Below are 14,279 nucleotides of genomic sequence, written 5' to 3' on the forward strand. Positions count from 1 at the left end.
TCTGAGACAGCGATTAAATGGAGAAAGAATTGCCTTTTTAGCTGAAGTTTCCTGTGATTTGAAAAGACCCCATAATCTCACATCTCCTTAATTTTATTCAACTAAATGTACTGAAATGTACTTGGTTTGTTTTCTTTTCTACCACAAACTAAACGCACGTCATGACGTCATCAGCACATTTAGGTGTGTCAATCAAATGTGAAGGGCTCTTCAAACAAGCTGTGACTAATAGCGGAAAAAAGAGAGATGGTAGGTGCGCCCCAATGCAGTTAAGTGATGCTTGTAATCCTGCTTTTCTCAATAGCTTTGTTTAAAACCGACTATTCTTTGTTACATTAGCGAGTTTGAGTCTCGCGACGTACCTATTAATCTCTTTCAGCGCGCGATTGTTTATGCTGAGGGCGTGTCGCGCGCTGTCATAGCACATCTGTTATATTATGCTTAAAACTCCTGGGACATCTTTTTAATTAATCGTCAGTAAAATTATATAAATGGTAAGTGTCCATACATAGTTTTAGCAAACTTTTGTGGGGGGTTTTATGAATCGATTTCTTAAAAACTTGATATTGAAGCATGAATAATGATATTTGCATTATACTATCAGACAGATGGATGGACAAAAATCTAGATCACATGAAGAAATCGAGCTTGATATGATCAAAACTGGAGAGAGAACCACTTTGGTAAAAACTGGTAAGTATAAACAATGCTTAATGCACACACATTAGTACAAACTATCTTTGAGCAATGATTTTGGGATGCTGCATGAGATATTGGACATATTATAGATTGAGACATTATAGATAGAGACACTACATTTTTCAAGACATTTTGAGATGAAAAGATGCCACAGTGGTTTCTTTCACAACAGTTGTAAAATAGGTGAAATCTAACCCCTTTCATATGCACACCAAAAAGCTTGGAGTTTTGATAGCTTAATATATATATATATATATATATATATATATATATATACATATATATATATATACACATAGAGTATACTAATATATATATATATATATATATATATATATATATATATATATATATTATACTCAGACTTGCAGTATATTCAGAAAACAAAGTATCACAATGTGACTTCTGTTAAACTCTTCTGGATCATTAGCGCATAGCTCACCACGTTTATTAATCAGAAAACAGTGTAACAGAGATTATATCATACTGTACAAAACGGTAATGATTGACAGCTTTGCTGGGACTGAATTGCTGACATTGACATAACTGAGATTTGTCTGCCCATTCTGAAGTTTCTGTTTGAATTCTGTGCATGGAGAGTTATTAAAAAGCATGCACTCTTACCATAATAAAACAAAAAAGATTCGTCATATACGTATTGTACGTCTGTCATACCATAATATGTTCAGTTCACAAAAAGTGAACACAGTGAACACAAACCATAGTACTTCTGAAGAAGCCATTCTTTATCCTCTTTTCTAAATTATTCAATTTGAAGGAGAGAGAAAGAAGGGGGAAAAAAAAGCAATACAGCCCAAAGCCATTTTCATTTATCTTCTCTATTTTATTTTGGTCTAACAATGCAGATTCCTCTACGGAAAATATGTCCTGTGTGTTAATTAATCATTAGACATTAAATGTTAAATAAAAGAGAGAAAAAGCACATTGAATCATTAATTTGGGATAGGTGGGAGAAAAAAAATAAACAAGGTAGTGCCTCCAAAGCAATGATTCATTAATAGTTTGCATTCAGATCTGGCAGATTCATTATTGAATGTTTTCTGCACTCACTTTGAGAGCAGTGTGTGCATGGGAACACATCTCAGCATGTTTTATAGACAGGGCTTGATAAACATGGCTTCAGGATGAAAGAAGTTTTTAAAACGAGAGTTGACAGTGGGTTTTAGAATACTGATTGTTCTGCAAATGAAGTGATAGCCTACATGCAAATGTTTGTTACTTATGTTTAGAGTCTTGAAAGGTGATGTGCGTAATTTCTCAATGCTTAATTGCTTCTGTCCCAGTTTAATGTGCAGAGACAAATAATACGCTATAAATAAGCCATTATATACATGATTTCCGAAAAAATGTGATAAGTTTAAAGGAGTATTTGCAAAACCTGTTTGTAAAGAATATGCGTAATGTGGGCAGGCATGTGTTTTTGTGTTCATGTGTCTGATGTCAGAAAGTTGCAAATGAAATCATCAAGCTGTTTTTGCAACTTAGTTTTAATAAATGGTCTTTTTGCACTGGGGAAAAAAGTTTTGAGTTCTAAAAAATACAGTATGCTTTGTCTCAAAAGATCAATCATGATACTGTATGACCTTTAATGCTTTCAGAGGACTTAGAAAAACTGACACTAAAAGGAAGAGAACTTGCTATAAAAAGGCACTGTTAACATTTTTTGTTATTGTTGTTGTTGTTTTTGAAATACCACACGTAAAATTGTCCCTACTACCTGATATGGGTGCAATAGGTGTCCTGAGAAATTACACCTGTGACAGTCAGAGCGACCCTTACTTTATTAGACTATCAAAAATGCTTTCTGACATAAATAGAGTGCAACAGTGCCCAGTCGAAATCACTGAGATCACATTTTTTCACCATTCTGATGGTTGATGTGAACATTAACTGAAGCTCCTGACCCGTATCTGCATGATTTTATCCATTGCACTGCTGCCACACGATTGGCTGATTAGATAATCGCATGAATAAGTAGGTGTACAGGTGTTCCTAATAAAGTGCTCAGTGAGTGTATTTAAAGTAATTAGCAAAATATTCATATATATCCAAATATAAAAGTAGTCTAAGAGTGTAGGGAAGCCGACTTGGTTGCATCATTCATATGGAAGTGGGCGGTCACTGCAGAGCTCATTTGCCGCAGTTTGTTTTGCTGCGATTCTCTAATTGGTTGATTTTTCCACCTCAGGATCATGAGAGGTGTAGCTTTTCACAAGGAATACCGCTATTAAACACGATTAAAAAAGAAATACAGTTGAAATAACGTAGACTGATGGCTTCAGCAGAAGCATATCCCATCGATTAGCAACTTCCACCGAGTTACCAGTGAGGTTCAGAATTGATTTGAAAATTTTGCTATTTGTTTTTAAGGCCATGCATGGTCTTGCACCGCTAGACATCTGTGTCCTTCTTCAACGCCATGCTCTCCCCAGATCACTCAGGTCCTCAGAACTTGTACTGTTATCTGTTCCCCATTCTCGCTTTAAGTCCTCCGGAGACAGTTGCCACTCCTAAGCTTTGGAACAGCCTGCCCCTTCATCTTAGGTCCTCCCCCTCTACTACCATTTTTAAATCTAAATTGAAGACTTGTTTATTTTCTTTATCTTTTGATTTAGATGAAAATCATGACTTTTTTTTTAACTGCTTTATTGTACTTTTATTACTTTCATTTTTCTGTATATTTGTTTTGAAAAAGTTGTAATTATATGTATATCTTATGCTTTTCATTGTACAGCACTTTGGCACAACAACCGTTGTTTTTAAATGTGCTTCATAAATAAATGCCTTGACTTAGGAGCTCACGGTATGGCAAAAAAAATAGAATCTCGATTTTTTTCAAACTTAAGCAATTTTCAGTTGAAAAGATAAAAAAAAATAATTCTTTATTAGAATGCAAGGCTCATTGTATATCAAACAATTTTTGTATGTATACACCATGTCCAGAGCACACAACGCCCTTTAGTGTGTACGTGCTGAGCAGTACAGCAATATGAAATGATTTATCATTACAATTCAACTCGTGAAGTTTGTCAAAATGATCGCTTGTCAAATGTTGGCTACACAGTACATTTGAAACATGTCACAGAACAAAGCAATAATTAGCAATCTATTTGAATCATCATGGTAAAAGAAGGTGCTGGGGGTGGGGGCCTGTGTAGCTCAGTAGTAAAAGACGCTGGCTGCCACACCTGGAGTCACAAGTTCAAATCCCAGGGCATGCTTAGTGACTCCAGCCAGGTCTCCTAAGCCTAAGCAACCAAATTGGCCCGGTTGCTAGGGAGGGTAGAGTCACATGGGGTAACCTCCTCGTGGTCGCTATAATGTGGTTCGTTCTTGGTGGGGCATGTGGTGAGTTGAGCGTGGATGCCGCGGTGGATGGCGTGAAGCCTCCACACGCACTATGTCACCGTGTCAACGCGCTCAACAAGCCACGTGATAAGATGCGCAGGTTGACGGTCTCAGACTCTGAGGCATTCGTCCTCCACCACTCGGATTGAGGCGAATCACTACGCGACCACGAGGACTTAAAAGTGCATTGGGAATTGAGCATTCCAAATTGGGTGAAAAAGGGGGAAAAATCCCCCCCCCCCACCCCATAAAAAAAAAGAGAAGGTGCGGTGGATGTTTGATGTATAGCCTATCCATATAATTTGATATAAAGCACCCATAAATGTCATGTAACTAACGCTTTATTATGGGTATTTAAAACAAAGAGAGCACATTTTATCTCTTCCTTATTAAGCCTTTGGTGGATTGGCAACTTATCTAACTATAGCATTTGCTAAGATTTTTATGCAAAACCTTGATTCCTCGATTAAAAAAAAAAAAAAAGTCGTGTCAAAACGTAAATTCAAATTAATAAAAAAAAATCACCCAGCCCTACTTTAAAGGTTTATAAGGTATCATAAATAATCAATTCCCTTTGGAAAAAAGAAACAGGGATTTTTACTGGAACCAAATTGTTATGCTGTATAATTGCATGCATTGCAGTTTTTGCTGTCTTTGGAGGGCGGGGCATGTATTAAGAGAGAGCATGTGGAATCGCTTCAATACAGCACCTTTAATATATCATTTTTGGATTAGTCTAAAATTGCTGAAGATAAATCTTGTTGAGTATCATTGTAAACATGCAAATTATTCAAAAATACAATGGATTCTCTTCTTTTGCAGGAGTGGAGGTTTCCAGCATAGCACCTGGGAAAACTGAACAGAGGCTTTCTCCCATTCCCGAGCTAGATCCCTGGGAAAGAGAAGCAAACGCAAGCTCTCCAGAATTCTCTTACTCCTTATGTTCAGTGGACAAGTACAGCACTGCCTCCTTTTCCACCAACTCACTGTCTGAATCCCAGGAGAGAGGAGGTGAGCCATGCATCATCACATTTCCCCCCCTAATACCTCTTTCCCAGACCACCACAGTGGCCCTAATGTGTTTTAATGAATAATAATTACAACATCAACAGCCACTTTGAATTTTCTCATAGTAAAAAAATTCTCTCTGAAATGAGCTGGTTTTATACACTGTGTTGTTTTAAAAATCCTTTGATTTTTTTATGGATTTATGTGTTGCCACAAGCATATAATTATGCATTTTTAAACTGTTAATTATTAAAACGTATCTATAATTCACAGTGAAAACTACGGAAAAGCATGCGTTTTTTAAGCTTTCTACATAAGTTGTATAACTGAATTAAGTGGGTTAAGCAGCACATTCAATTAAACTTGCATATAAAGTTGAATTATTAAAACCAAGAACTGAGAATGTTATGATTCAACAGCTTTTTCAATATGAAATTAATTAGAACAATATATTTTCCCCCTCTTTCAGCCGGTAGGTTCAGCTTAGTTAAGGTGCAGTCATTATGTCCCTTTCTAGGGCGTTACACATTTGTTACAATGTATTTCCTGGTATTATATTCCGAGGTTAATCTAATTCCTACTCTTATGCTCAGAGGCAGTGGTATGATGTCCCGCATTATGCTCAGATCTACTTAAACTCTTGAAAGAAGCTTGGTATATATATATATGTGGCAGGGAGGAGGGTGGTGCCGGGTCGTGATGCTGCACACCCGGCCCCTAATCAGGCTAATCAAGCCCTCAAGAGGGATAAAGGCGACCGGAGGCGGCAGTTCCAGAGAGAGAGAGAGTTATGGGTAGCTGCCTAGCATGTGTTTGTGTTTGTCTTTTTTATTAAGTTTATTATTATTTATTCCCGGGTTGCGGCACCAGTGTACCAGGAGGAGGCGAGAACCTTAAACAAAAGACAAACACATGCCGGGCAGCTGCCCGTAACTCTCTCTCTCTCTGGAACTGCTGCCTTGGGTCGCCTTTATCCCTCTCGAGGGATTGATTAGCCTGATTAGGGGCCGGGTGTGCAGCATCACGACCCGGCCCCGCCCTCCTCCCTGCCACAATATATTATATATATATTATATAAGGCTGTATGGCAATGTTTCTCACAAGCAGATCATCACATTAAGTTGACTAAGCTAAAATCCTGCTAATTCTTTGGTCTGTGTCATCCCTGTTTATTTAATTACTAGTCAGTGACTTTCTCACAGCATAGCACAGTTGATCCTTCAAGGAAAGAAAACACCTGTACAGACAGTTGATAATTGATTACATCTCCAAACAGCTCTATTCCTTCTCTCTTTTGAAGCAAAGGTGATTCGGTAAATTATGCATGTGTACAGAAGTGCCCGGCGAGAGCAGGGAGGCTTTTAAACTGTTGTACACAAGCGGTGCAGACAGACAGCAGGTCATTAAGGGCCTTTGAGTGTCTATCTCGATCAGCTGAAATCCCAAGGTAAGAGTTTCAAAGAGGCATTTAGGTTCTATAGCATATGTAACAGTGTAAGGGCTTTTTAGCTCTTGTCATGATCATGTCATGTCATTTTGAGTGCTTGATTTAAACATTTTTGGACATTATTTTGTGCTTTTTTAAAACATTTGGTAACAGTATGCTGAGGTAGAAAGATGTGATTATTCAAATCAAATTTCAGACAGAAATGATGTAGTACGTCATCTCAAACATGTCAATCTGTTAACTAGCTGGTGTCATACAAGTCATACAAAACCTATTAGGAATATCGCCCAACCTGGTCTTACAGATTCAAATTACTACAGTGTACATTGTTGTGAATCGATTTTAACTTGGCTCGTTGTGCGTATCGCGGCAGTGTCCTGGTGAAGTAAACACTATAGACACTTGTGTTACACTACAAAAACAATTTTCACACAAATCACAGGTAAAATGGCAGATTATCAGTTTATTAATACTTTTTGCCATGTTCCTCACATAATGCTATCTTATGAAATCAAAAACTTACTATAGCGCATGACTTGTAAGGTGATACATTTTAACATTTGCATGACTTAACCAACTCCATTTACACGCTTGTTCAAATTGCGCAGTAGCTCAGCTGATATCGCATTGTGCTTGTGGTGCAAAAGACCGGGATATGAGTCCTGAAGAGCACGTGAGTCGAGACATGAGCCAAAAGTGTTATAAAAGCACCACAAAATGACATGGTTTCTTCTGCAATTGGTTTTTTCTCACATTTGCTTTTATGACACTATCGGTTAGGTTTAGGGTAGGGAGGTAGGTTTTCTTTAGCGATCGACCGAAATTAATTTTTAACAACCGATACAGATTATTTTGTATGTTTACATGTCCGATAACCAATATGCAGAACCAGTATTTAATAATAGTTTTATTTTGGTACAGTGGTAACCAAATAATCATTAGACTACAACAATTAAAACATAATAGGGTAATTCTCATGTAAAACTGATTTCAAAGAGGCCACACAAGATTTTTTTTTGGAAAGTTAACGGATTTAGTTTAGTTTCTTTTGGAACACAGAAAGGGAAGTCTGAAATCATTGTAAACAGTCAAATCAAGACATATTTTAACATTTTTCCACATTTTGGAAGACTTTCTGGAGCATGTCCACAAAAATTCTCATTACCACAACACACAAAATTGTGGCCAAAAATCTAAGTAGTTGATTAGTTTGAAAATAATTCACATTTATTTGAAATTTACATGGCAACCTTTATTAGATGCTCTAAATAAATAATCATTACTCATCAAATTTGATTAAAAAAAAAAAAAATTATATATTGTTTTTTATCTCATTACCGAAACAAACCTACCAATTTCACACACCTTGTTTTTTTGTGTTTTTCAGATGAACCCAAACAGTTTTTAAAAAAGTTTATGTGCAATGATTGATATAAGGATAAATTATCATAATTGCCATTTAATAATTGTTAAAGTTTCTTGCCTGTGTAAATGTATGTGTTTCGGTAATGTTAAAAAAAGTTGTAATGAGAAATCCATTCAAGCTTTAATTCCATTAAAAAATGTTATAAGACCTTCCATCCACCCTCAAGCACCTAAATCATTATTTATGCACATTATTGGCTGCTAATATAAATATAAGAGCATTTTATCTACCTGATTTACCCTGTTGTACATGTTAAAGTCTAGATCACTTGGATAGCCTTTAAAATTGTGATACACTCAAGTCAAGGGTATTAGCACACCAGCTTTAGCTGTATTTATTAAAGAACAACTGATGGTACAAATATACTTAAATCAATGTTGAAGAATTATTTTATTATAATAAAACTTGGCATATTTGGCTAACAGTAGAGAAGCTAATGAAAAGGTTAAATTATAGCAATATCTGATCTGTTTTCTATGTAAATATACAGTATATCACAGATTAAATTTTCACAGAAACAGGCCTCTTTCAGAGGGCCTAGTGAGGAGGTTGAGAGACCTCATAATGTTTTGATAACATTAGAGAAGCTAATGACTCAGCAAAATTATATTCTTGCATAAATTGCATATTTGGACCCAAATAATCTATAAAAAGGTTTAAAAACATTGTTTTAAACTTTTTTCTAAATATGGAAAATAACATGTTTTAGTAAAAAGCATATGCTTTGGCTGACAAGAGAACATTTAACCTATTTTGTAGCCATTTTGAAGGTCAACGCTAAAGCTGTTCTGCTTAATTCCAAAAAAATCAATCTTTATGAAAAAATCTTGTTGGACAGAGAATAAGAACATCCCTGATGGACATTTTCATTTTTTATACATTATTTTGAAAACATTTAGTATGCCATGCATAAGATTTATTTATTTATTCATTCTTTTATTTTTTATTTGGTGTCACAAATGGAGACATTGTGGAAATGAGAATTTTAAGGACATTTACTGAAAAGGAATGTAAAATATTAAAGAGGTCATAAAATGATAAATAATTACGTAAGATATAAATCTTCCCTGATGTCCATTGATAATGTCATTGTTTTGCACCAAAACTGTCATAGTTTAGTAATAAATTATAATTTTCCACCCTGTCTCTGGCCCTCTGTCTGAAACGCTCAGTTTTGGCATAAGCGTCTCCTTTAAACTTCAACGTAAATGGCCACTGTTGTGATTGGCTAACGTTGTACAGCCCCTCAAAAACAGCCATATTTGAAAGTCAGTCGGAAGAGAATGAACAAATGCCACAACATTATAAAACTAAATTTCAGGGTTTACACAAAACGTACATCCAACACATTGCATCTGAATATATTAAACTGTTCACTCAAGCACATTAGCACCATAAACAGTCTATTATGAATGAAACTATTCATGAATTAAACTGTTTACTTACTGTTTTGTGATCGGGTCCAAGTGATTTTAACTTCCCCATGCTTCAAAAACAGTTCCTTTGCAAAGCTTGAATCGTATTATGACGGGTTCAAAAGCAATCCATGTTGATATGAGCCGAAAAAAATGCAAATACATAGTCCAAAACACGGTGGAACATGACGCACACACAAACAGCCTCATCCTGCACTAGTGCACACATTGCCGGAAACACATTAAAATGGTCAAAGATGTGCATCTAGTGCTTGTTTACATACACCAACAATTAAAAATAGTGCAGACGGCGCAAGAACAGCAAGACGCAGAGCAGCTGAATGAAACTGAATGGCATCTCCTTTTCTGAGTTGTAACTTGACACCGCGTCTTTTAAAAGCGGCACGAGATATATGACAATGGTCAAAGACATCTATGGAATGCATGTTATATGCAAAAGAAACTTCAAAATAGTCCAGATGTTTCCTGTTTGGTGTTCTGGAATAGTTGGTCACACTAGGCCTGTCTGTCCTGCTCTCTCCCTCTCTGTTTACTATACGAACTGAGCGCCAGTGGGTGGGGCCAAGGGTTCGATGATGACACATGTTGTGGGATGTGTAAATACAACTGAGCAATGTCTCATGATGCCACGAACACACAGATTGCAAAACGAGATGTTTCAGAAGGGTGGGAAATATAAATGCTCTTTTTAGACTGGGGAGGAAGTTTTGATTTCTGAAATATACAGTATGATTTTATAATACAGTTACCTCTTTTATGTCTATATATCAAGAAAAATTTGATTCTCCATTTCATGACCCCTTTAACTTTTAAGTCTGACTAAAAATGGGCAAGACAGACAACATGACTGTTTAATTTCATTCTAATTTAATTTAATTATTTAGTTTTAGAGGAGACTGGGGCTAGTTGTCACACTTTTTTACTGCAAAGTGTAGGGGGTATTTTAGAGTCAACTTCGCAACTTCGCCACATACCTTAAAAGTTTTGGCTAAAAAAAAAAAATATTGAACATTTTCACTGTTATTGCCCAGGAAATAAGCTAAAGCTTTTGTGAGAACTTGCCCCAGTAGCAGCAGGTTTACACACTATATGGGGTAAGTTGTTACATAAAAAGCCAATCATAGGCTTTTCAGCTAAATATATAAATTAAAACAATTATGAGACACAAAATGATTCATGAAATAACATAAATGGAAAAGGTAACATACAAAAATATCAAAATGTTGTTTTGGCCAATATGCCTATATCTTTTAATATTGCCAATCTAACTTTAGCAGCATGCCTCTCTCTTTTAACTTAGATAACAATATAATGCATTAATAATATTAAAATGCATTCATATTGGAACTAAAAAGACAATTTTAAGTTAAAATACTGAAACAAAGGGCCCTATTTTAAGAGCGCAAGCGTAAAGTGTAAAGCAACGCCTTAAGTCAATGGGCATGGCCATGGCCATGAAGTTTTGATATTTTCATGCAAGCATGCGCTAAGTCTAAGCGCAAGTGGGTTTGGTGAAATCGCGCGCGCAGGGTGCTAATCAGGTCAAGGGAGGTTCTTCTCCGGCACCGTCTCCATCCTATACAGTCCGTTCCCTGTCCAGCACCAGCGATATAAACAAAGACAGCACATTCATAAGAAGTTGGTATTGTAAATGGACGTTATGCAATGAACTAGAAAAATAGAAATATGGATTTTCATTATTTTGCACATTATCTACTTCCTTGTTAAATGAGACATGCTCCTTTTATATGCACGGAAAATGTGGTTCATATAAATGTAGGCTCCGTTAAATTACAGAGAGTGTATGTAATATTAACCATTTTCATCTACTGACACACAAATCATGGCTAGTATTAACAGTGATTGAATCGGCACGCACTTTACTTCTAGGCCTACCAGTCGACATTGATTTACAAAAAATTTAATTCATGTATTGAAACACAAAAAAATTTAACCAAAAATATTTCTAAATTGAAATTACACTTCAAACGAAACAAAAATATAATCAAAATATCAAAGTGGTCAAAAAAATAATTCTAAATCCAAACATTTTACTCTCTCCAAATTCTTCTACCTACCTCTTTTGCAGTGACTTAAAAATCACTCTATGACAGGTGGAAAATTACTAGTCAAAATTATCATTAATACAATTTTAAATATACAAGAATAATAATACATATAAAAATAATTATAATTGAAAAATAAACCATGTCCTCTCGAAAGTTTAACACAAATCTCATAATGTTTTGTTTCAACAAAGGGTGTCAACAGCGAACATCAAGGACATTATTAGATGATCTGAACTTTCAAAATTTGGACATTAATTTTATTACCACCTGCTGGTGAAATCTCAAAAATGCAAATACAGGAACTGAATTTGGACTTTGCGCTGAGTTAAGAGGTGGTATTGAAATGTCTTAACTAAGGCTGCAACCATTATTTTGATAATCGATTAATCTAACGATTATTCGACTATTCAGCGATTATTTCAATGATTAATCATTAGCTCTTAACCGATTATTCAGCTTGTGCACCGACTTAAAATTGTATTAAACATGCTTACTAACAATAAAGAGGACAAAATCATCTTTTACAAATACTTCTAAATGACATTCACTGAATTAAAGGGGAAAAAATAGTGTAATTCAGTAAAGAAATTCACTACAAATAATCCTATTGTTAGAGTGTTTTTGTCTTGTTTTCCATTTAAAATTGTCTAAAATCCTTAAAACAAGATACATTTACTTGCAACATATAAGATATTTAGACTTGCTTAAAGAGAATGTATCTTAAATATAAGTGTATATATTTATTAATGTATGAATGCATCTTTTTTTTAAAGGATTTTTAGTATTATATTCAACATTCTCAGATAACAGTTTTTTTCTTGTGCAGTATAGCTGCTAAAGAAAATGTATGTTGTTTTATAAGAGTTTTAGATATTTATATTGGAAAACAAGCCAAAACAAAAACAAATCAAAAAATGTATTTAGTTGCAGTGTCTTTCAATCTTTAACTCAATAAAAAACAAACTCTCTCATATTAATAAAGCTGCGTATTGCTAATTTTCTTCACGATAAGAAATGCACAGTGACATATATTATGATTCAATAAGTCGCGAGCCATCACGTGTTGATCTAGCTGCAGCAAGCGTGCACACTCGAGGGATAAGCGTCCCCGTGACACAGTGTGCCTCAGCCGGATTCAGTTTCAGTCTATACCCCTTAGATCGGGAAATATAATTCCCTCATACTTTGCAATCTACATCACCTGAAGCTGTGAAAGTTTAGAGTGCATCTGGACTGTGAGCTGCAGTGCTGCTCTCACGCATCATTATCAACCGTAACGAGAGAAAACTGAAATTCACGGCTTTTTAACACTTCTGTGTTCAAATTTGAAGGCTGTTTATTGGATCAGTTAATGTAAACATCATATTATGTGACTACGCATTACTATACGGAGAGCTTACGACCTATTAGTTAAGTCTTGCCTTAAGAACAGATGGTGCAACCAAATTAAGCACTGACATAGTTACAAACTAACTAGTAGTTACTAAGCCCTTAGTGTGAACTTTACGTCTTAACTTACGTGAGAACTTACGCACAGCTGGTGCAACCCTACCCAGAAGAAGAAGAGGCCGCTAAAATGTGCATATAGTGATTTTATATAGTGAATTAAATGTTACAGTATATGTTAATATAATGTCAGGTTTTTTGTACCAGTTGATTTTGTTTAAAGCGCTGACTGTATATGGTGACCAGAAAAAGCATTAACATTAATTTAGTTTACCTGTGAATGCCGCTGCTTTCTGTTGAACACACAGTAGAGTAATGGCTTCTCTGGGCACTTTGGCCAATTCTTTGCATACCCACAAGATGAAGTCATTTATTAGTAAATCTGATGTTGAAAAAACAATGACTGATTAATCAAAAAAGCGTAAATATCAGAAAAACATATGTAAAAACTGATTATCTCAATCTCTAGTTTTGTTGATTTAAAACTCGATAGAGCACTAAAAGCCTCATCTGTTTGGGAGAACATATGTCGTGCTTTTAGTGCCACAAAATGGACATTTCACCTCAAAACTGCCACGATATGTGCAATAAACTAGGTACTATCACTTTGCAACAGCAATATCATTTTGAAAGAGCAACCACTGAGCAATAACATTTTTCTCTGGGTCAACAGACAAAGCAAGTCAATGCATTCTCCATTAGGGAGGTTTTATAAGCTTCTTTTGAATGCACTTCCTTCTTATGGCAGGCATGAAAAAAGAATAGGTACATTAGCATTCCCTGTTAACTGCCCACAAATGCCATGATTTCTTGGTCTTGTTGTTCAGAGGACTGTGCCGGGGTTGTGCTGAATTGTCTTTTCTGCCGATTCTACGACCTGTGCCTCATGCTACCTGAAACGTGTGAGCGAGCTGCTAAATGCATCTGTCCTGCCTACATGTACTTTTCTACCCCTGTGGAACCTGTGCACAGCACCGACTGGAACTGCAACTGTGATTTTGACTGTGGTCTTATGGATGCCTGCCATGAAACAGGGGAATGCCTTGAGCTTGCCATGGAAATCTCTGAAGTTTGCTATCGCTGATGTGCAAGCAAAGCCAAAGACTTCAAAGGCTCCAATGCTCTGTTGACACTTTGGGATGATACTTTTACTTGTTTCTTTGGTAAGTGTTTTCTAAGAACTAAATGTACTGTAAATATTTACTCCAGAACACTACAAGGTATGCCAAAACAAGTACATTTGTTAGTTTGTTGTTGAAGATATTGTAGTTCAACCAAAAGAAGTTACTCTACGTTGGAAAATATAAACATAAACATGGCTTTGAAACTGTTATAAACAATTTCTGCACTACTAGCAGCTGAAAATGAAATTGCAAAAA

The 14,279-nt window shown here is 35.7% G+C and overlaps 1 protein-coding gene across 1 annotated transcript; it reads left to right on the forward strand.

Annotated features, from left to right (window-relative positions):
* Positions 1 to 608: 608 nt before the first annotated feature.
* LOC127446406 (myoD family inhibitor domain-containing protein 2-like) lies at positions 609 to 13,984 on the forward strand. Its single transcript, XM_051707312.1, has 3 exons — positions 609 to 693; positions 4,891 to 5,079; positions 13,728 to 13,984. The coding sequence occupies exons 1-3, from the start codon at positions 609 to 611 to the stop codon at positions 13,982 to 13,984; spliced, it is 531 nt and encodes a 176-aa protein (XP_051563272.1).
* Positions 13,985 to 14,279: the final 295 nt, after the last annotated feature.

Source organism: Myxocyprinus asiaticus, chromosome 9, assembly GCF_019703515.2.
Source record: "Myxocyprinus asiaticus isolate MX2 ecotype Aquarium Trade chromosome 9, UBuf_Myxa_2, whole genome shotgun sequence".
NCBI lineage: Eukaryota > Metazoa > Chordata > Actinopteri > Cypriniformes > Catostomidae > Myxocyprinus > Myxocyprinus asiaticus.

Excerpts from the sequence above, each read along its gene's own strand:
- LOC127446406 (XM_051707312.1), top strand. The coding sequence starts at position 609 with ATGGATGGACAAAAATCTAGATCACATGAAGAAATCGAGCTTGATATG. Across the intron at positions 694-4,890 it reads AACCACTTTGGTAAAAACTG|GAGTGGAGGTTTCCAGCATA; the intron begins GTAAGTATAAAC and ends CTTCTTTTGCAG. Across the intron at positions 5,080-13,727 it reads TGAATCCCAGGAGAGAGGAG|AGGACTGTGCCGGGGTTGTG; the intron begins GTGAGCCATGCA and ends CTTGTTGTTCAG.